Source organism: Bombina bombina, chromosome 6 (assembly GCF_027579735.1).
Source record: "Bombina bombina isolate aBomBom1 chromosome 6, aBomBom1.pri, whole genome shotgun sequence".
Taxonomy (NCBI): domain Eukaryota; kingdom Metazoa; phylum Chordata; class Amphibia; order Anura; family Bombinatoridae; genus Bombina; species Bombina bombina.
Genome location: NC_069504.1, coordinates 334,961,688 through 334,986,366, shown reverse-complemented (window position 1 = coordinate 334,986,366; position 24,679 = coordinate 334,961,688). Strand labels below are relative to the sequence as shown.

Below are 24,679 nucleotides of genomic sequence, written 5' to 3'. Positions count from 1 at the left end.
CGGCCGGGTATCTTCCACTGCGGTGTCCCAATAGCTACAAATTTTTTGAACGCCTCAGACTCCACCAGCTTATATGGTAAAAGCTGGCGGGCTAAGAGTTCAGACAAGCCAGCTGTCAGATGCCGGGCAAGAAGGTGACTTTGTGACATTGGCTTCTTACGCTGAAACATGTCCTTGACAGACACCTGACTCTGGGCAGATGAGCAGGAACTGCTCAAGGTGAGACACGGAGTGGCGGATGGTTGAGAGGGGGCAAGGAGGACAGCAGTGGTTGACGTGGATGAAGATGCTGGACCAGGAGGAGGATGGCGGCTTTGAGTTTGTGTGCTGCTTGTACTCATGTGTTGATCCCATAGGCGTTTGTGATGTGCAATCATGTGCCTTCGCAAAGCAGTTGTACCTAGGTGGGTGTTGGACTTCCCACGACTCAGTTTCTTTTGGCACAGGTTGCAAATGGCATCGCTGTTGTCAGAGGCAGACACACAAAAAAATGCCACACTGCTGAGCTCTGCAATGACGGCATTCTGGTGGTGGCAACAGCATGCGTTGATTGGCGTGCTGTCTGGCTGACACCGGGTGCCGATGCATGCTGTCTGACTGTGCCACTAGCTCCTTGCGACGACCTCCCCCTGCTTCCAACTCATCTCCTCCTCTCTGTCTCCCCATCTGAACTTTCCCCCTCTTCTTCTTCTCTTCTAGCGGGCACCCACGTGACATTCACGGACGCATCGTCATCATCAACCGCTTCACTTGTATCTGACAACTCAGCAAAGGAAGCAGCAGCGGGTACAACATCATCATCATCACACCGTATGTCCATGTGTGTAATGCTGCCTGACTGAGAAATATCCCTGTTATCTACATCCTCTGGCAATAATGGTTGCGCATCACTATCACTCATTTCTTCCCACTGATGTGTAAATAACTCCTCTGACAGATCAAGTGAAGCGGCTGTGGTGCTAGTGTTGGTGGTTCGATTTTATTGCTGTACTTGTGTCATGGAATAAAGAAAAAAAGATTGGAAATACTACAGTGGTGCTGCTGTGATTTTGTTCATTGCTAGTTGGCAGAGTAGACGCTGTAGGCCTGACACACACGCTTGCAGACAACTAACTGCTATTCAATCTATTACAGTCAAAATTGTATTTTTTTTTTAAATGTACACTACTGTTACACCAGATATGAGTTGCACTGGGTTGACACTGTGCCCTGGCAGGCAGGCACTGAAACGCACACGTGTGAAGGAAACTGACTGCTATTATTTCACAGTCAAAAAAGTGTTGTTTTTTTTAAATGTACACTACTATTACACCAGATATGAGTTGCACTGGGGTGACACTGTGCCCTGGCAGGCAGGCACTGAAACGCACACGTGTGAAGGAAACTGTCTGCTATTATTTCACAGTCAAAAATGTGTTGTTTTTTTTAAATCTACACTACTGTTACACCAGATATGAGTTGCACTGGGGTGACACTGTGCCCTGGCAGGCAGACACTGAAACGCACACGTGTGAAGGAAACTGACTGCTATTATTTCACAGTCAAAAAAGTGTTGTTTTTTTTTAATTTACACTATTGTTACACCAGATATGAGTTGCACTGGGGTGACACTGTGCCCTGGCAGGCAGGCACTGAAACGCACACGTGTGAAGGAAACTGACTGCTATTATTTCACAGTCAAAAAAGTTTTGTTATTTTTAAATGTACACTACTGTTACACCAGATATGAGTTGCACTGGGGTGACACTGTGCTCTGGCAGGCAGGCACTGAAACGCACACGTGTGAAGGAAACTGACTGCTATTATTTCACAGTCGAAAAAGTGTTGTTTTTTTTTAATTTACACTACTGTTACACCAGATATGAGTTGCACTGGGGTGACACTGTGCCCTGGCAGGCAGGCACTGAAACGCACATGTGTGAAGGAAACTGACTGCTATTATTTCACAGTCAAAAAAGTGTTGTTTTTTTTAATTTACACTACTGTTACACCAGATATGAGTTGCACTGGGGTGACACTGTGCCCTGGCAGGCAGGCACTGAAACGCACACTTGTGAAGGAAACTGACTGCTATTATTTCACAGTCAAAAAAGTGTTTTTTTTTTTTTTTTAAATGTACACTACTGTTACACCAGATATGAGTTGCACTGGGGTGACACTGTGCCCTGGCAGGCAGGCACTGAAACGCACACGTGTGAAGGAAACTGACTGCTATTATTACACAGTCAAAAAAGTGTTGTTTTTTTTAAATGTACACTACTGTTACACCAGATATGAGTGGTGGCACTGGGCAAGTGGGCACAGTATACGCTGTGAGCCTGACACAAACGCTGGCAGGCAGGCAACTGCAATTAGATTATACAGGGAAGAAAAAAAAAGCAGACTGATGTTCTAGCCCTAAAAAGGGCATTTTGGGGTGCTGTCCTAACAGCAGAGATCAGATGAGTCCTTCAGGACTGTAGTGGACACTGAATACACTAGTCTAGCTATCGATTTCCCTATTAAATCAGCAGCAGCTACACTGTCCCTCCTCTCACTAAGAAAGCAGCTTCCAAATGAATCTAAAATGGATGCTGTCCAGGAGGTAGGAGGGTCTGCTGCTGATTGGCTGGAATGTGTCTGCTGACTGTGAGGTACAGGGTCAAAGTATTACTCAATGATAGGGGGCAGATCGAACATCGCATATGTTCGCCCGCCGCGGTGAACGCGAGCAAGCTATGTTCGTCGGGAACTATTCGCCGGCGAACTATTCGCGACATCACTAGTCTTCACCCAACCGGGCCGAAGTCCTCCACAAAGCCGGCAGAAGTGGTCCTCCAGATGGGCAGAAGTGGTCCTCCAGACGGGCAGAAGTGGTCCTCCAGACGGGCAGAAGTCTTTATCCAGGCGGCATCTTCTATCTTCATCCATCCGGCATGGAGCGGCTCCATCTTCAAGACATCCGACACGGAGCATCCTTTTCAAACAACGGCCGACTGAAGAATGAAGGTTCCTTCAAATTACGTCATCCAAGATGGCATCACTTCAATTCCGATTGGCTTTTAATTTTAATTGTAATTTAGTGTAGGGTAGGGCTTTTTTTATTTTAGGTTTTTTTTGTTAGGGGGGTTAGAGTAGGTGTAATTAGTTTAAAATTATTGTAATTATTTTATTATTTTCTGTAATTTAGTGTTGTTTTTTTCCGTACTTTAGATAATTTATTTAAATTGTAATTAATTGTATTTAGTTTAGGTAATTAATTTAATTATAGTGTAGTGTTAGGTGTAATTGTAACAAAGGTTAGGTTTTATTTTACAGGTAAATTTGTCTTTATTTTAACTAGGTAGTTATTAAATAGTTAATAACTATTTAATAACTATTGTACCTAGTTAAAATAAATACAAAGTTGCCTGCAAAATAAAAATAAACCCTAAGATATATACAATGTAACTATTAGTTATATTGTAGCTATCTTAGGGTTTATTTTACAGGTAAGTATTTAGTTTTAAATAGGAATAATTTAGTTATTATTGTTATTAGTAATTTTATTTAGATTTATTAAAATTATATTTCAGTTAGGGGGGGTTAGGTTTAGGGTTAGACTTAGGTTTTGGGGTTAATACATTTAATATAGTGGCAACGTTGGGGGCGGCAGATTAGGGGTTAATAAATGTAGGCAGGTATCGGCGATGTTAGGGCAGGCAGATTATGGGTTAATAATATTTAACTAGTGTTTGCGGGTGTGCGGCGGTTTAGGGGTTAATATGTTTATTATAGTGGCGGCGATGTCCGGTTCTACAGATTAGGGGTTAAAACATTTATTTTAGTGTTTGCGATGTGGGGGGGCCTCAGTTTAGGGGTTAATAGGTAGTTTATGGGTGTTAATGTACTTTTAGCACTTTAGTTATGTCGTTGTAGTGTAAAACTCATAACTACTGACTTTTAAATGCGGTATCAGTCTTGACAGGAGAGGATCTACCGCTCACTTTTTGTCAGACTCGTAATACCGGCGCTATACAAGTCCCATTGAAAATATAGGATACGCAATTTACATAAGTGCATTTGCGGTATTACTAAGTCTGGCCAAAAAAGTGAGCAGTGAGTCTGTCATTTCAAGACTCGTAATACCAGCAGGCGTTAAAAAGCAGTGTTGGGACCTCTCAACGCTGCTTTTTAACCCTAACACACAATTCGTAATCTAGCCGAATATTTATTAAAAAATGTCATGTGCTTCTTGCAAGCTTATAGATGTGGAACCTCTTGCAATATGCTTGTCTGGTATGTAACAATAAGTAATAAAGAGTAAGTATTGGGTCTAGACTGTCCCTTTAATGTCTAGAGAATGCATTGGTTCAAATGTATAAACCTGTAAGATTCTAAGAACCAAATTTAGATTCCTTGGTAGAAAGATTGGCTCAAAAACAGGTCTAATCTTGACAAAACCTGAACCAAACTATGAATGTCAGGAAGCTTTGCAATCCTTTAAATGGAATAATACAGACAGAGCTGAACCTTGACCTTTAAAATAGTTTTCAGATAAAACCTTATTTAAACTAGAGTAGGTTTCACAGGGGAGATCCTCTTAGACTGTGGTAATCAGTTTGTCTCAGATGTCTTTCACCAAATTTTGGAGTTGTGCGGGGTCCAAACCATCAAGATTGCTCTGTTTCAACCTCAGATGAATGGGCTCTGCGATCAATTTAACAGCACATTAAAAAGCATGATTGTAGCATTCAAGATACTGAGCCACATTGGGAAAGATATTTACTGCACTAGTCCATTTTGCCCAGTATAACTTAAAAGCTGTTCAGACGTGTCTGGTATGAAAAATCTTAACACATCGAAATGACCAGGAAGCTGTTAGAGGATCTAATGACTCCGTTTGAAGATTCCTGGATCTTGCAAAAACAAAATTTATGCTTACCTGATAAATTTCTTTCTCTTGTGGTGTATCCAGTCCACGTGTTCATCCATTACTTGTGGGATATTCTCCTTCTCAACAGGAAGCTGCAAGAGGACATCCACAGCAGAGCTGTCTATATTGCTCCTCCCCTAACTGCCACCCCCAGTCATTCGACCGAAGACAAGCAAGAAAAAAGGAGAAACTATAGGGTGCAGTGGTGACAGTAGTTTAAAAATAAAAAACAACTGCCTTAAAGTGACAGGGCAGGCCATGGACTGGATACACCACAAGAGAAAGAAATTTATCAGGTAAGCATAAATTTTGTTTTCTCTTGTAAGGTGTATCCAGTCCACGGGTTCATCCATTACTTGTGGGATACTAATACCAAAGTTTTAGAACACGGATGAAGGGAGGGACAAGGCCGGAAACTTAAACGGAAGGCACCACTGCCTGCAAGAACTTTCTCCCAAAAATAGCCTCTGAGGAAGCAAAAGTATCAAATTTGTAGAATTTAGAAAATGTATGAAGCGAAGACCAAGTCACCGCCTTACAAATCTGTTCAAAAGAGGCCTCATTTTTAAAAGCCCATGTGGAAGTTACCGCTCTAGTGGAATGAGCTGTAATTCTTTCAGGAGGCTGCTGACCAGCAGTCTCATAAGCTAAACGGATTATGCTTCTCAGCCAAAAAGAAAGAGAAGATGCCAAAGCCTTTTGGCCTCTCCTCTGTCCAGAGTAGACAACAAACAATGCAGATGTTTGCCGAAAATCCTTAGTAGCTTGTAAATAAAACTTTAAAGCACGAACCACGTCAAGATTGTGTAATAGAAGGATTAGGACACAGTGACGGAACAACAATCTCCTGATTGATATTCTTATAAGATACCACCTTAGGAAGAAACCCAGGTTTGGTACGCAAAACTACCTTATCTGCATGGAAGATCAGATAAGGGGAATCACACTGTAAGGCAGATAACTTTCCAAGATAAAAGCTTGATATCTAAGGAATGCAGAGGTTCAAACGGAACCCCTTGAAGAACTTTAAGAACTAAATTTAAACTTCATGGCGGAGCAACAGGTTTAAACATAGGCTTGATTCTAACTAAAGCCTGACAAAACACCTGAACGTCTGGAACATCTGCCAGACGCTTGTGCAGAAAAATAGACAGAACAGAAATCTGTCCCTTTAAGGAACTAGCTGACAATCCCTTCTCCAATCCTTCTTGGAGAAAGGATAATATCCTAGGAATTCTGACCTTACTCCATGAGTAACCCTTGGATTCACACCAATGAAGATATTTACACCATATCTTATGATAGATTTTCCTGGTGACAGGCTTTCGAGCCTGAATCAAGGTATCAATGACCGACTCGGAGAAACCACGTTTTGATAAAATCAAGCGTTCAATCTCCAAGCAGTCAGCCGCAGAGAAATTAGATTTGGATGTTTGAATGGGCCTTGGAGTAGAAGGTCCAGCCTCAGCGGCAGAGTCCATGGTGGAAAGGATGACATGTCCACCAGATCTGCATACCAATTCCTGCGTGGCCACGCAGGTGCTATCAAAATCACTGAAGCTCTCTCCTGCTTGACCTTGGCAATCAGACGAGGGAGGAGAGGAAATGGTGGGAACACATAAGCCAGGCTGAAGGACCAGGGCACTGCTAGAGCATCTATCAGCGCTGCCTGGGGATCCCTTGACCTGGACCCGTAACAAGGAAGCTTGGTGTTCTGACGAGACACCATCAGATCCAGTTCTGGTTTGCCCCATAGTTGGATCAGCTGGGCAAACACCTCCGGATGGAGCTCCCACTCCCCCGGATGAAAAGTCTGCTGACTTAGAAAATCCGCCTCCCAGTTCTCTACTCCTGGGATATGGATAGCTGAGAGATGGCAAGAGTGAACCTCTGCCCATAGAATTATCTTTGAAACCTCCAACATTGCCAGAGGGCTTCTTGTTCCCCCCTGATGGTTGATATAGGCTACAGTCGTGATATTGTCCGACTGAAATCTGATGAACCTGACTGCAGCTAGTTGAGGCCAAGCCGGAAGAGCATTGAATATTGCAGAATGTTTATCGGAAGGAGGGCTTCCTCCCGAGTCCACGAACCCTGAGCCTTCAGGGAGTTCCAGACTGTGCCCCAGCCCAGAAGGCTGGCATCTGTCATCACTATAGTCCACTCTGGCCTGCGGAAACTCATTCCCCTGTACAGATGGACCCGAGATAACCACCAGAGAAGAGAATCCCTGGTCTCTTGATCCAGATTTAGCAGAGGGGACAAATCTGTGTAGTCCCCATTCCACTGATTGAGCATACAAAGTTGCAGTGGTCTGAGATGTAGGCGGGCAAACGGAACTATGTCCATTGCCGCTACCATTAGACCGATTACTTCCATACACTGAGCCACTGACGGCCGAGAAGTGGAATGAAGAGCACGACAGGAAGTTAGAAGCTTTGATAACCTGACCCTGTCAGAAAAATTTTCATTTCTACTGAATCTATCAGTGTTCCTAGGAAGGAAACTCTTGTGAGGGGGGAGAGAGAACTCTTTTCTTCGTTCACCTTCCACCCGTGAGACCTCAGAAAGGCCAGAACAATGTCTGTATGGGACTTGGCAATTTGAAAAGTCAAAGCCTGTATCAGAATGTCGTCTAGGTAAGGAGCCACCGCTATGCCTCGTGGCCTTAGAACCTCCAGTAGGGACCCTAGAACCTTCGTAAAGATTCTTGGTGCCGTGGCTAGCCCAAAGGGAAGAGCCACAAACTGGTAATGCCTGTGTAGGAAGGCGAACCTGAGGAACTGATGATGATCTCTGTGAATCGGAATGTGGAGATAAGCATCCTTTAAGGCCACGGTAGTCATCAATTGACCCTCCTGGATAATAGGGAGGATGGTTCGGATAGTCTCCATCTTGAAGGATGGGACTCTGAGAAATTTGTTTAGGATCTTGAGATCCAAGATTGGCCTGAAAGTTCCCTCTTTTTTGGGAACTATAAACAGATTTGAATACAAGCCCTGCCCTTGTTCCTCCCTTGGAACTGGGTGGATCACTCCCATAACCAGTAGGTCTTGAACACAACGTAAGAATGCCTCTCTTTTTATCTGGTTTACAGATAATTGTGAAAGATGAGATATCCCTGGGAAACAATCTCTAATGCCCAGGGATCCTGGACGTCTCTTGCCCACGCCTGGGCGAAGCGAGAAAGTCTGCCCTCTGCTAGATCCGGTCCTGGATCGGGGGCTACTCCTTCATGCTGTCTTAGAGGCGGCAGGAGGTTTTTTGGCCTGCTTCCCCTTATTCCATGCCTGGTTCGGTCTCCAGACTGGTTTGGACTGGGCGAATTTTCCCTCTTGTTTTGCATTAGAGGAAGCTGAAGCTGTGCCACTCTTGAAGTTTCTAACTGAACGAAAATTATTCTGTTTGATCCTTAATTTATTGGACCTATCCTGAGGAAGGGTATGACCTTTTCCTCCAGTAATATCAGAAATGATCTCCTTCAGGCCTGGCCCGAATAGGGTCTGTCCTTTGAAGGGAATGTTAAGAAGCTTAGACTTTGAAGTTACGTCTGCTGACCAGGACTTAAGCCATAGCACCCTGCGCGCCAGAATGGCAAAACCTGAATTCTTAGCCGTTAGTTTGGTTAAATGAAAAACGGCGTCAGAAATAAAGGAATTAGCAAACTTGAGAGCTTTAATCCTGTCTAAAATATCATCTAACGGGGTCTCCACCTGTAGAGCCTCCTCAAGAGACTCGAACCAAAAAGCCGCTGCAGCAATAATTGGGGCAATGCATGCAAGAGGCTGGAGAATAAAATCTTGATGGATAAAAAATTTCTTAAGGAGACCCTCCAATTTTTTATCCATAGGATCTAAGAAAGTACAACTGTCCTCGACGGGGATAGTTGTACGCTTAGCTAGGGTAGAGACTGCTCCCTCCACCTTAGGGACCGTGTGCCACGAGTCCCGTATGGCGGAATCTATGGGAAACATCTTTTTAAAAGCAGGAGGGGGAGAGAACGGCACACCTGGTCTATCCCATTCCTTAGTAATAATTTCCGAAAGCCTCTTAGGGACTGGAAAAACATTGGTGTAAACAGGCACTGCAAAGTATTTGTCCATTTTACACAATTTCTCTGGAACTACAATGGGGTCACAGTCATCCAGAGTCGCTAAAACCTCCCTGAGCAATAAGCGGAGGTGTTCAAGCTTAAATTTAAAGGCTGTCATTTCAGAATCGGACTGAAGTAACGTCTTCCCTGAATCTGAAATCTCACCCTCAGATAGCAAATCCCTTGCCACGGCTTCGGAGCATTGTGAGGATATATCGGACAGAAAGCTCTGTATTTGTTCTAGCCCCAGAGCTGTCTCGCTTTCCTTGTAACCCTGGCAGTTTGGACAATACCTCTGTGAGGGTATTAGTCATAACTGCCGCCATGTCTTGTAAGGTAAACGCATTGGACGCGCTAGATGTACTTGGCGTCACTTGAGCGGGAGTTATAGGTTCTGACACGTGGGGAGAGCTAGATGGCATAACCTCCCTTTTGTCAGTCTGAGAAACCTCTGGTGATAAATCTTTAAATGCCATAATATGGTCTTTATAAGTTATAGAAATTTCAGTACATTTGGTAAACATTCTAAGAGGGGGTCCCACAATGGCTTCTAAACATATTGAACAAGGAGTTTCCTCTATGTCAGACATGCTTAACAGACTAGTAATGAGACCAGTAAGCTTGGAAAACACTTTAATAAATGCGAAACAGCAATTAAATAAAAACGGTACTGTGCCTTTAAGAGAAAAAAAACTATCACATAAACTGCAAAACAGTGTTAAAAAGTAGTAAACTCTTTGAAATTTTTACAGTGTGTATAAGGGACTAAAGCAGCATTGCACCCACTTGCAAATGGATGATTAACCCTTTAGGCCCCAACCGGGTTTGAAAAACGTTAAAAAACATTAATAAACAGTTAAACACCTTGCCACAGCTCCGCTGTGGCTCCTACCTGCCCTCAAATACGATTTAGAGAAGAAATAAGCCCTCTATAGTGGTGCTCAGATGCCAGAGGACTCCTTTAGGGAAGCTGGATGTCTCAGTCTGAATATGAACTGCGCATCTAGAGCACGAAAATAGGCCCCTCCCACCATGCACTCGATGTCAGCGGGCCTTAAGAAAATACTCCTAGGAGTATCTGACTAGCCATGTGGAAACTAGGCCCCAAAAACGATTTATCACCCTCAGAGAAAAAACGTTCTTTCTATATAACATGTAAACGTTTTGTCACTAAGAAATATGAGTATTAACATGAATATTACCCTTTTTGTAAGCATGATCCCAGTCGTTGTTAAATCACTGTATCAGGCTTACCTCAATTATACAAGACTCTGTCAGCATTTTCTAGATATTATCATCTCTCTAGAAATAAATATACTGAACATACCTCAAAGCAGGTAATCTGCAAACCGTTCCCCCATCTGAAGTCTTTCCCATACTCTTCAGTTATGCGTGAGAACAGCAATGGACCTTAGTTACAAACCGCTAAGATCATCAACCTCCCGGCAGATTCTTCTTCTAATTTCTGCCTGAGAGTAAAACAGTACAACGCCGGTACCGTTTAAAAATAACAAACTTTTGATTGAAGGTAAAACTACACTAAGTCACCACATATCTCTTGATACTTCCTATCTTGTCGAGAGCTGCAAGAGAATGACTGGGGGTGGCAGTTAGGGGAGGAGCTATATAGACAGCTCTGCTGTGGGTGTCCTCTTGCAGCTTCCTGTTGGGAAGGAGAATATCCCATAAGTAATGGATGAACCCGTGGACTGGATACACCTTACAAGAGAAATACCTGGGAAGTTTGTTGTTTAAATGAGAAGCCATTAGGTCTATCTCTGTGAGACCCGATCGTTCTACAATCTAAATGAGTACTTTTCGATTTACAGACCATTCCCCAGTGTGAACAGATTGACGACTGTCACATTCGGGATATGAATTGCAGATGTTAAGCAAGAATAGATTGCTGCCCAAGCGTGACCCTACCTTCAACACAAGAGAACTTCATGTTCTGCATTGATGATTGATATACGCCACTGCAGTGACATTGTGGAAACGTAGGTAACCCTCTTCGTCCAGCTCTGAAGAGCCCTGAAGATATTTATTGGTAACCTCCTTAAGAACCAAATTTCTTGTGCTCTCCTGGACCACCAAACTGCACCCCAACCTGAGAGACTTGTGTCCATAGAGTTGATTGTTCAGATTAGGCAGACAAAGGCTGCTCCTTGATAGATGAACTGGTTCTCTATCCAAAACATTAGAGAATTCCTTGTCCTAAGATCTAAATGGCTCATTTGAGAAAGTTATGTGTAGTCCTTCCACCACTGGCATATAATGCATAACAGAATAGGTCTCATGTGAAACTGAGCAAACAGAATGGCGCCTGATGCTGCAATCATCAGACCCAGAACTTCTATACATAAAGCAACAGAGACCAAAGTCGCATACATGTTGTCTGTAACTTTAATCTCCTTTGATCTGCTAAGGAAAGTCTCATTGATATGAAGTCTTTAATGGCCCCTAGAAAAGAGACTCTGTTTTGAGGATATAGAGAACTCTTTGAAATGTTGATTCTCCAGCAATGATTGTGAAGAAACAACAAATGGAGTCTGTACCAAAATATCGTCCAAGTAAGGAGCCATGGAAATAAATTGAGCTCATATTACGGACAATAGAGTTCCCAGAAAAACTTTGAGTGAGCTATAAAAACAGGAAAAGGCTGGTGCGCACTATAAATGTGAATATACCCCAGGAAAAGTAAAAATAAGCTCTATACAAGAAACAGTTTACATACGGTAGCAGGAGCACGCTATTACGTATAGTGGGAGCACGCTGAAAAAAACTAAGAGTCTCAGAAACTAAATATGCCATATAGCTGGAGCATGCTAAGATAGGTGTGAGATACCCTGATAATGTTGTTAAGCAAAAAAAAAACAAAAAAACATAATTTATGCTTACCTGATAAATTCCTTTCTTCTGTAGTGTGATCAGTCCACGGGTCATCATTACTTCTGGGATATTACTCCTCCCCAACAGGAAGTGCAAGAGGATTCACCCAGCAGAGCTGCATATAGCTCCTCCCCTCTACGTCACTCCCAGTCATTCGACCAAGGACCAACGAGAAAGGAAAAGCCAAGGGTGAAGTGGTGACTGGAGTATAAATTAAAAAATATTTACCTGCCTTAAAAACAGGGCGGGCCGTGGACTGATCACACTACAGAAGAAAGGAATTTATCAGGTAAGCATAAATTATGTTTTCTTCTGTTAAGTGTGATCAGTCCACGGGTCATCATTACTTCTGGGATACCAATACCAAAGCAAAAGTACACGGATGACGGGAGGGATAGGCAGGCTCTTTATACAGAAGGAACCACTGCCTGAAGAACCTTTCTCCCAAAAATAGCCTCCGATGAAGCAAAAGTGTCCAAATTTGTAAAATTTGGAAAAAGTATGAAGCGAAGACCAAGTCGCAGCCTTGCAAATCTGTTCAACAGAGCCTCATTCTTGAAGGCCCAAGTGGAAGCCATAGCTCTAGTAGAATGAGCTGTAATTCTTTCAGGAGGCTGCTGTCCAGCAGTCTCATAAGCTAAACGAATTATGCTACGAAGCCAAAAAGAAAGAGAGGTAGCGGAAGCTTTTTGACCTCTCCTCTGCCCAGAGTAAATGACAAACAGAGAAGACGTTTGTCGAAATTCCTTAGTTGCCTGTAAGTAAAATTTTAGAGCACGGACTACATCCAGGTTGTGCAGTAGACGTTCCTTCTTTGAAGAAGGATTTGGGCATAAAGAAGGAACAACAATCTCTTGATTGATATTCCTGTTAGTAACTACCTTAGGTAAGAACCCAGGTTTAGTACGCAGGACTACCTTATCCGAATGAAAAATCAAATAAGGAGAATCACAATGTAAGGCTGATAATTCAGAGACTCTTCAAGCCGAGGAAATAGCCATTAAAAATAGAACTTTCCAAGATAACAACTTTATATCAATGGAATGAAGGGGTTCAAACGGAACGCCCTGTAAAACATTAAGAACAAGGTTTAAACTCCATGGTGGAGCAACAGTTTTAAACACAGGCTTAATCCTGGCCAAAGCCTGACAAAAAGCCTGGACGTCAGGAACTTCTGACAGACGTTTGTGTAACAGAATGGACAGAGCTGAGATCTGTCCCTTTAAAGAACTAGCAGATAAACCCTTTTCTAAACCTTCTTGTAGAAAAGACAATATCCTAGGAATCCTAACCTTACTCCAAGAGTAACCTTTGGATTCACACCAATATAGGTATTTACGCCATATCTTATGGTAATCTTTCTGGTAACAGGTTTCCTAGCCTGTATTAAGGTATCAATAACTGACTCAGAAAACCCACGTCTTGATAAAATCAAGCGTTCAATTTCCAAGCAGTCAGCTTCAGAGAAGTTAGATTTTGATGTTTGAAGGGACCCTGTATCAGAAGGTCCTGTTTCAGAGGTAGAGACCAAGGTGGACAGGATGACATGTCCACCAGGTCTGCATACCAAGTCCTGCGTGGCCACGCAGGTGCTATTAGAATCACTGATGCTCTCTCTTGTTTGATTCTGGCAATCAATCGAGGAAGCAACGGGAAGGGTGGAAACACGTAAGCCATCCTGAAGTCCCAAGGTGCTGTCAGAGCATCTATCAGGACTGCTCCTGGATCCCTGGATCTGGACCCGTAACGAGGAAGCTTGGCGTTCTGTCGAGACGCCATGAGATCTATCTCTGGTTTGCCCCAACGTCGAAGTATTTGGGCAAAGACCTCCGGATGAAGGTCCCACTCCCCCGGATGAAAAGACTGACGACTTAAGAAATCCGCCTCCCAGTTCTCCACTCCCGGGATGTGGATTGCAGGACAGGTGGCAAGAGTGAGACTCTGCCCAGCGAATTATCTTTGATACTTCCATCATAGCTAGGGAGCTTCTTGTCCCTCCCTGATGGTTGATGTAAGCTACAGTCGTGATGTTGTCCGACTGAAACCTGATGAACCCCCGAGTTGTCAACTGGGGCCAAGCCAGGAGGGCATTGAGAACTGCTCTCAATTCCAGAATGTTTATTGGCAGGAGACTCTCCTCCTGACTCCATTGTCCCTGAGCCTTCAGAGAATTCCAGACGGCACCCCAACCTAGAAGGCTGGCGTCTGTTGTTACAATTGTCCAGTCTGGTCTGCTGAATGGCATCCCCCTGGACAGATGTGGCCGAGAAAGCCACCATAGAAGAGAATTTCTGGTCTCTTGATCCAGATTCAGAGAAGGGGATAAGTCTGAGTAATCCCCATTCCACTGACTTAGCATGCACAGTTGCAGTGGTCTGAGGTGTAAGCGTGCAAAGGGTACTATGTCCATTGCCGCTACCATTAAGCCGATTACCTCCATGCATTGAGCCACTGACGGGTGTTGAATGGAATGAAGGGTGCGGCAAGCACTTTGAAGTCTTGTTAGCCTGTCCTCTGTCAGGTAAATCTTCATTTCTACAAAATCTATAAGAGTCCCCAGGAAGGGAACTCTTGTGAGTGGAACGAGTGAACTTTTCTTTTCGTTCACCTTCCATCCATGTGACCTTAGAAATGCCAGCACTAACTCTGTATGAGACTTGGCAGTTTGAAAGCTTGAAGCTTGTATCAGAATGTCGTCTAGGTATGGAGCTACCGAGATTCCCCGCGGTCTTAGTACCGCCAGAAGAGCACCCAGAACCTTTGTGAAGATTCTTGGAGCTGTAGCCAATCCGAATGGAAGAGCCACAAACTGGTAATGCCTGTCTAGGAAGGCAAACCTTAGGTACCGATAATGATCTTTGTGAATCGGTATGTGAAGGTAAGCATCTTTTAAATCTACAGTGGTCATGTACTGACCTTCTTGGATCATAGGTAAAATTGTCCGAATAGTCTCCATCTTGAACGATGGAACTCTTAGGAATTTGTTTAGGATCTTTAAGTCCAGGATTGGTCTGAAAGTTCCCTCTTTTTTTGGGAACCACAAACAGATTTGAGTAAAACCCCTGTCCCTGTTCTGATCGTGGAACTGGATGGATTACTCCCATTAACAAGAGCTCTTGTACGCAGCGTAGAAACGCCTCTTTCTTTGTCTGGATTGTTGACAATCTTGACAGATGAAATCTCTCTCTTGGAGGAGAGTATTTGAAGTCCAGAAGGTATCCCTGAGATATTATCTCTAGCGCCCAGGGATCCTGAACATCTCTTGCCCAAGCCTGGGCGAAGAGAGAAAGTCTGCCCCCCACTAGATCCGATCCCGGATCGGGGGCCCTCAATTCATGCTGTTTTAGGGGCAGCAGCAGGTTTCCTAGTCTGCTTGCCCTTGTTCCAGGACTGGTTAGGTTTCCAGCCTTGTCTGTAGCGAGCAACAGCTCCTTCCTGTTTTGGTGCAGAGGAAGTTGATGCTGCTCCTGCTTTGAAATTACGAAAGGAACGAAAATTAGACTGTCTAGTCTTGGCTTTGGCTTTGTCCTGAGGCAGGGCATGGCCTTTACCTCCTGTAATGTCAGCGATAATCTCTTTCAAACCCGGGCCCGAATAAGGTCTGCCCTTTGAAAGGTATATTAAGCAATTTAGACTTAGAAGTAACATCAGCTGACCAGGATTTTAGCCACAGCGCCCTGCGTGCCTGAATGGCGAATCCTGAATTCTTCGCCGTAAGTTTAGTAAGATGTACTACGGCCTCCGAAATGAATGAATTAGCTAGTTTAAGGACTCTAAGCCTGTCCGTAATGTCGTCCAGAGTAGCTGAACCAATGTTCTCTTCCAGAGACTCAATCCAGAATGCCGCTGCAGCCGTGATCGGCGCAATGCATGCAAGGGGTTGCAATATAAAACCTTGTTGAACAAACATTTTCTTAAGGTAACCCTCTAACTTTTATCCATTGGATCTGAAAAAGCACAGCTATCCTCCACCGGGATAGTGGTACGCTTAGCTAAGGTAGAAACTGCTCCCTCCACCTTAGGGACCGTTTGCCATAAGTCCCTTGTGGTGGCGTCTATTGGAAACATTTTTCTAAATATCGGAGGGGGTGAGAACGGCACACCGGGTCTATCCCACTCCTTAGTAACAATTTCAGTAAGTCTCTTAGGTATAGGAAAAACCTCAGTACTCGTCGGTACCAGCAAAATATTTATCCAACCTACACATTTTCTCTGGTATTGCAACTGTGTTACAATCATTCAGAGCCGCTAACACCTCCCCTAGTAATACACGGAGGTTTTCCAGTTTAAATTTAAAATTTGAAATATCTGAATCCAGTCTGTTTGGATCAGAACCGTCACCCACAGAATGAAGTTCTCCGTCCTCATGTTCTGCCACCTGTGACGCAGTGTCTGACATGGCCCTAATATTATCAGCGCACTCTGTTCTCACCCCAGAGTGATCACGCTTACCTCTTAGTTCTGGTAATTTAGCCAAAACCTCAGTCATAACAGTAGCCATATCCTGTAATGTGATTTGTAATGGCCGCCCAGATGTACTCGGCGCTACAATATCACGCACCTCCCTCTGAGCGGGAGATGTAGGTACTGACACGTGAGGCGAGTTAGTCGGCATAACTCTCCCCTCGTTGTTTGGTGAAATTTGTTCAATTTGTACAGATTGATTTTTATTTAAAGTAGCATCAATACAGTTAGTACATAAATTTCTATTGGGCTCCACTTTGGCATTGCAACAAATGACACAGGTATCATCCTCTGAATCAGACATGTTTAACACACTAGCAAATAAACTTGCAACTTGGAAATACAATTCAATTAGAATAATATTAAAACGTACTGTGCCTTTAAGAAGCACAGAAGATCTATGACAGTTGAAAATTAATAAATTGAAACAGTTATAGCCTCAATCCTTGTAAACAACACAACTTTAGCAAAGGTTTAATCCCATTAGCAAAGATAACAAATTCTGAAGCAGGAAACAAATTACAGAATAAACGTTTTTTATCTCAGTCAAACTATAATTCTCACAGCTCTGCTGAGAGAAATTACCTCCCTCAAAATAAGTTTTGAAGACCCCTGAGCTCTGTAGAGATGAACCGGATCATGCAGGGAATACAATGAGTTGCTGACTGAAATATTTGATGCATAGTAAAAGCGCCAAAAAAACGGCCCCTCCCCCTCACACACAGCAGTGAGGGAGAACAGAAACTGTCAGAAAACAGATTAAGCAACTGCAAGTGGAAAAATAGTGCCCAAACATTTATTCACTCAGTACCTCAGCAAATGAAAACGATTTTACATTCCAGCAAAAACGTTAAACATAATCTCTAGTTATTAAACAGCTTTATGTATTTCTTACAGTGTAATTCTAGTAAAGTACCATTCCCCAGAATACTGAAGTGTAAAGTATACATACATGACATTATATCGGTATGGCAGGATTTTCTCATCAATTCCATTGTCAGAAAATAAAAACTGCTACATACCTCTATGCAGATTCATCTGCCCGCTGTCCCCTGATCTGAAGTTTACCTCTCCTCAGATGGCTGAGAAACAGCAATATGATCTTAACTACTCCGGCTAAAATCATAACAAAAACTCTGGTAGATTCTTCTTCAAACTCTGCCAGAGAGATAATAACACACTCCGGTGCTATTTTAAAATAACAAACTTTTGATTGAAGATATAAAACTAAGTATAATCACCATAGTCCTCTCACACATCCTATCTAGTCGTTGGGTGCAAGAGAATGACTGGGAGTGACGTAGAGGGGAGGAGCTATATGCAGCTCTGCTGGGTGAATCCTCTTGCACTTCCTGTTGGGGAGGAGTAATATCCCAGAAGTAATGATGACCCGTGGACTGATCACACTTAACAGAAGAAAACAGAAGCATATACATAAAGAAAACAGAGGTCCCTACTGCCTTCAATAGTCTCCAGCAACACATAGATAATATAACTTAGAATATGTAGTGTGACAGTAATAATATTTAAGTCCCCTGGGTATGATGTAACATGTCCAATGTAGCTGCTAGTAGCATGTAGGCTATGAGAGTGCCAGTGTAATTTGTTATACTTACCTGTCTAGCGCCCCCTCCACTGTGCTTACCGCTGTAGCGATTACTGCTTCCCATAGCTAGCCCATCCAGTGCTGAACACATTACCAAAAGTATATAAATGAAGGAGTATGTTGACAAGCCAACAGGAGTAAGCTAAGGGACGAGAGAGCACAAAAGAGAGGGGAAGAGAGCACAAAAGAGAGGGACGAGAGAGCACAAAAGAGAGGGGGGAGAGAGCACAAAAGAGAGGGAGGAGAGAGCACAAAAGAGAGGGAGGATAGAGCACAAAAGAGAGGGGGGAGAGCACAAAAGAGAGGGGGGAGAGAGCACAAGAGAGAGGGGGGGAGAGAGCACAAGAGAGAGGGGGGAGAGAGCACAAAAGAGAGGGGGAGAGTGCGCAAAAGAGAGGGGGAGAGTGTGCAAAAGAGAGGGCGAGAGAGAGCAAACAAGAGGAGAGAGAGAGCGCAAACGAGAGGAGAGAGAGAGCAAACGAGAGGAGAGAGAGAGAGCAAACGAGAGGAGAGAGAGCAAACAAGAGGAGAGAGAGCAAACAAGAGGAGAGAGAGAGCAAACGAGAGGAGAGAGACAGAACAAACGAGAGGAGAGAGAGCAAACGAGAGGGGGGAAGAGAGAGCAAAAGAGAGGGGGAGAGAGAGAGCAAAAGAGGGAGAGAGCAAGCAAAAGAGAGGGGGAGAGAGAGAGCAAAAGAGAGGGGGAAAGAGAGAGCAAAAGAGAGGGGGGAGAGAGCAAAAGAGAGGGGAGAGAGAGAGAGCAAAAGAGAGGGGAGAAAGAGAGAGCAAGAGAGAGGGGAGAAAGAGAGAGAAAAAGAGAGGGGGGATAGAGAGAGAGCAAGGGGTGAGACCGCTGTACTGCAAAAAATGGCTCGTGTACACGGGCTTTAGGACTAGTCATGTATAATGGATTGTGACTTTTTGCTCCATATTAGGTTTTAGCAACAGTAATACATTTCAAGAATGACTTACCTTTGCTTTCTTTTGATGTAGGTACCGTGTTCATTGTGCTGTACCATATAACAGAAAATGTCAAAACTAGAAGCACCAGCAGAATGTGGTTAACTGAAATATAATAATACATAGATGTCAACCATCAATGCAGACTGTAATGTTGGAATTATTACAGTATGTAGACAAAAATATGTAATAGACAATATATTTTAAAAACTTACTTTATTAAGAAGTGTTTATATATATATATATCTATATATATACTGTATATATATATATATATATATGTGTGTGTGTGTGTGTGTGTGTGTGTGTGTGCGTGTGCGTGTGTGCGTGTAGAGAGAGAGAAAATACAGAAAATAAACATATCTGACCTTGCATTACAATTCAAGATACCTTTATATTAAAAAATAATAATAAATTATTTAAATATGTGTAACACACAGAGTAATGTGTCAGTTACACACAGATTACTGAATTTACCCTCCTGAACTGCCAACAAAATATATAGGCATATTCCAATCCATTCGAATTTGGAATATGAAAACTTTGTATTCAACTAGGGTGATTTTTGCCTTAGGTTTTCTATGCCATTCCAACCTAATCTCCACTGTTAGATCAGTTAAGCCAAGGTTCTTCAAACTACGGGTCGGGACCCATTACTGGGTTGCAACACCATGCTTACTGGGTCGTGGCTTGTCTATGTGTGTGTGTGTGTTGTATGAGAGTGTGTGTGTGTGTTGTATGAGAGTTTGTGTGGTGTGTGTGTGTGTTTTGTATAAGAGTGTGTGTGGTGTGTTTTGTATGAGTGTGTGTTGTATGAGAGAGTGTGTGTGGTGTGTATTGCATGAGTGTGTGTGTTGTCTGTGTGTGTGGGTGTGTTGTATAAGAGTGGGTGTTTTTGTTGTATGAGAGTTTGAGTGGTTTGTGTTGTATGAGAGTGTGTGCGTTATATGGAAGTGTGTGTGGTGTATGAGAGTGAGGGTGTGTTATTATGTTTTACAACTTTTTAAAGTTTGACTACAATCAGAAATAAAGTACACACATATTTTAGTCACTTTGCCATAAATTGCAGCTATCAAGTTGTATATTACTTACTAATATTTTCAAACCAAGCATAAAAATAGGGCTGTGAAGGTTTGTGGTATCATGGCACTGGATCTTGGGAATTTTTTTTTGAAGAACCCTGAGTTACGCTGTCCAAACCACATATACAATTTAACAGGAATTTTTATTTGACTGGGTAAACATAAAAGCACTTGGGTATAGCTTTCTTGTAGGGCAGGGTTTCTCTGTAATATTCTTAGTCCTCCACAGTTGCCACCAAAAAGAAAAAAAAGTGGTTAATTGATTTACTAATATTAATAACTGTCAAATCTGTTTGAATGCAGATATTCACTTACTCAATAATATCACTTCATCATGCAATGGTTAACTTTATATCATTTTTCGTCTAAACACTTAAAGGGATATGAAACACTTTAGAGCTAGATTAAAAGTGGAGCGGTATTTTGCATTTTCCCTAAAGCGAAAAATCTGCAAGGATTTTCCTTTTTGCGCTAGTCGGGATGTGCTGGTATAACAAGTTGAAAGTAAACAGTTTTTTCTCCAGCGGTAACCCGACTTATGCAAAAAGTCAGAATTAAAAAATCGCAGTCACGTTCACGCAATCCCTTATAGAAGTCAATAAAGAAAAAAAGTTGAAGAAGCTCAAGTGCAAACACCATTACATATTCTCAATAGCCCTAACCCGACATGAAATTATGAATATTTCATTATCCAATGTTCTTTACATAACAGAAGATGTTATAATTATTCATAAATATTTCTACATATATCAGATGTTTTATTAAATAATTAACAAATAAGGGCAAACCGGCACTACAATCCAAAAGAGTGGGAAAAACATCAAATAAAAATATTTCTATAGAGAAGGTGCTAATCCTCCAAAAATAACAATTAAATTACACAGAAGAGAGAAAGTATGGCGGCTTACAGCACTATTCCCTACTGATAAAACATAGCCTTTATTTATAAACTAAAATCATTAACAGAAGGTAATATCACATCTAATCACCCTGCTCACATGCCACCCTTCCACTGAGTAAGGTTACATTATATAGAACTGGAAAAAGGAGAGTGAATAAGAAAATAAAGAGAAAAAGTTTAAAAAAAAAGCATCACAACTAATCCCAAACAGCTAGATTTGGAGTTTTGTCGGTAACGACCCGAAAAACTAACGCCGGCTTTTTTCTGGCCGCACCATAAAAATAACTCTGGTATCGAGAGTCCACATAAAGGCTGCGTTAGGCTCCAAAAAAGGAGCGTAGAGCATTTTTAACGCAGCTTCAACTCTCGATACCAGAGTTGCTTACGGACGCGGCCAGCCTCAAAAACGTGCTTGTGCATGATTCCCCCATAGGAAACAATGGGGCTGTTTGAGCTGAAAAAAAACCTAACACCTGCAAAAAAGCCGCGTTCAGCTCCTAACGCAGCCCCATTGTTTGCTTTGCGGTAACCCTTCCTACGTCTGCACTTAACACTCTAACATGTACCCCGAGTCTAAACACCCCTAACCTTACACTTATTAACCCCTAATCTGCCGCCCCCGCTATCGCTGACCCCTGCATATTATTATTAACCCCTAATCTTCCGCTCCGTAAACCGCCGCTACTTACATTATCCCTATGTTCCCCTAATCTGGTTCCCTAACATCGCCGACCCCTATATTATATTTATTAACCCCTAATCTGCCCCCCCTCAAAGTCGCCTCCACCTGCCTACACTTATTAACCCCTAATCTGCCGAGCGGACCTGAGCGCTACTATAATAAAGTTATTAACCCCTAATCCGCCTCACTAACCCTATATTAAATAGTATTAACCCCTAATCTGCCCTCCCTAACATCGCCGACACCTAACTTCAATTATTAACCCCTAATCTGCCGACCGGAGCTCACCGCTATTCTAATAAATGTATTAACCCCTAAAGCTAAGTCTAACCCTAACACTAACACCCCCCTAAATTAAATATATAATTTTAATCTAACGAAATTAATTAACTCTTATTAAATAAATTATTCCTATTTAAAGCTAAATACTTACCTGTAAAATAAATCCTAATATAGCTACAATATAAATTATATTTATATTATAGCTATTTTAGGATTTATATTTATTTTAACCAGGTACAATAGCTATTTAATAGTTAAGAACTATTTAATAGCTAAAATAGTTAAAATAATTACAAATTTACCTGTAAAAGAAATCCTAACCTAAGTTACAATTAAAACTAACACTATACTATCAATAAATTAATTAAATAAACTACCTACAATTAACCTAACACTACACTATCAATAAATTAATTAAATACAATTCCTACAAATAAATACAATTAAATAAACTTGCTAAAGTACAAAAAATAAAAAAGAACTAAGTTACAAAAAATAAAAAAATATCTACAAACATAAGAAAAATATTACAACAATTTTAAACTAATTATACCTACTCTAAGCCCCCTAATAAAACAACAAAGCCCCCCAAAATAAAAAATGCCCTACCCTATTCTAAATTACTAAAGTTAAAAGCTCTTTTACCTTACCAGCCCTGAACAGGGCCCTTTGCGGGGCATGCCCCAAGAAGTTCAGCTCTTTTGCCTGTAAAAAAAAAACATACAATACCCCCCCCCCCCAACATTACAACCCACCACCCACATACCCCTAATCTAACCCAAACCCCCCTTAAATAAACCTAACACTAAGCCCCTGAAGATCATCCTACCTTGTCTTCACCTCACCAGGTATCACTGATCCGTCCTGGCTCCAAAATCTTCATCCAACCCAAGCGGGGGTTGGCGATCCATCATCCGGTGCCTGAAGAGGTCCAGAAGAGGCTCCAAAGTCTTCATCCTATCCGGGAAGAAGAGGCGATCCGGACCGGCAACCATCTTGATCCAAGCGGCATCTTCTATCTTCATCCGATGACGACCGGCTCCATCCTGAAGACCTCCACCGCGGACCCATCTTCTTCCGGCGACGTCCAACTGCAGAATGACGGTTCCTTTAAGGGACGTCATCCAAGATGGCGTCCCTCGAATTCCGATTGGCTGATAGGATTCTATCAGCCAATCGGAATTAAGCTAGGAATATTCTGATTGGCTGATGGAATCAGCCAATCAGAATCAAGTTCAATCCGATTGGCTGATCCAATCAGCCAATCAGATTGAGCTCGCATTCTATTGGCTGTTCCGATCAAAATTTCTGATAAAATAAATACAAAGTTACATGTAAAATAAATATAAATCCTAAAATAGCTATAATATCATTATAATTTATATTGTAGCTATATTAGGATTTATTTTACAGGTAAGTATTTAGCTTTAAATAGGAATAATTTATTTAATAAGAGTTAATTAATTTCGTTAGATTTAAATTATATTTAACTTAGGGGGGTGTTAGTATTAGGGTTAGACTTAGCTTTAGGGGTTAATCCATTTATTAGAATAGCGGCGAGATTCGGTCGGCAGATTAGGGGTTAATAATTGAAGTTAGGTGTCGGCGATGTTAGGGAGGGCAGATTAGGGGTTAATACTATTTATTATAGGGTTAGTGAGGCGGATTAGGGGTTAATAACTTTATTATAGTAGCGCTCAGGTCCGGTCGGCAGATTAGGGGTTAATAAGTGTAGGCAGGTGGAGGCGACGTTGAGGGGGGGCAGATTAGGGGTTAATAAATATAATATAGGGGTCGGCGGTGTTAGGGGCAGCAGATTAGGGGTACATAAGGATAACGTAGGTGGTGGCGCTTTGCGGTCAGCAGATTAGGGGTTAATAAGTGTAGGCAGGTGGAGGCGATGTTGTGGGGGGCAGGTTAGGGGTTAATAAATATAATACAGGGGTCGGCGGTGTTAGGGGCAGCAGATTAGGGGTACATAAGTATAACGTAGGTGGCGGTCGGCAGATTAGGGGTTAAAAAATTTTTTTCGAGTGTCGGCGATGTGGGGGGGACCTCGGTTTAGGGGGTACATAGGTAGTTTATGGGTGTTAGTGTACTTTAGAGCACAGTAGTTAAGAGCTTTATAAACCGGCGTTAGCCCAGAAAGCTCTTAACTACTGACTTTTTTCCTGCGGCTGGAGTTTTGTCGTTAGATGTCTAACGCTCACTTCAGACACGACTCTAAATACCGGAGTTATAAAAATCCCATTGAAAAGATAGGATACGCAATTTACGTAAGGGGATCTGCGGTATGGAAAAGTCGCGTCTGGAAAGTGAGCGTTAGACCCTATTTTGAGTGACTCCAAATACCGGCGGTAGCCTAAAACCAGCGTTAGGAGCCTCTAACGCTGGTTTTCACGGCTAACGCCAAACTCTAAATCTAGGCCAAAGAGTCCTGGCCGATATACTGGAACCTCGGCATCAGGTGGGATAGTGGAGAGGCAAGTTATAAAACATAGTGCAGCTAACAAGTTTCAACCCTACACAGCCTTTTTCAATGCTAAAATCAACCAGATAAATATTTCTACATATATCTGATGTTTTTTTAAATAAATATATATTTATATCTCTCTATCTATCTATCTATATATAAAATTATATATAGGTTTAGATATCCAGATATATATAGGAATATCTATGTATAAATACATAGAACATATTCTGCTATGTGCAGAGGAATGTGAAATATTTACAGTAAATACATAGTTAAAATCTTTATTAAATATAAATATTGCATAAATATGCTTTTACATGTTTTCATCTACTTTATGGCAAAAGGCTCCA

At 42.2% G+C, this 24,679-nt stretch overlaps 1 protein-coding gene across 1 annotated transcript in view; it reads right to left on the bottom strand.

Moving 5' to 3' along the window:
• Window positions 1–24,679, bottom strand: part of GLT8D2 (glycosyltransferase 8 domain containing 2) — a 369,196-nt gene that overhangs the window by 222,155 nt on the left and 122,362 nt on the right. The window contains exon 3 of the mRNA XM_053716966.1: window positions 18,919–19,011. Coding sequence (XP_053572941.1) covers window positions 18,919–19,011 — 93 coding nt within the window. The remainder of the gene's footprint in view (window positions 1–18,918; window positions 19,012–24,679) is intronic.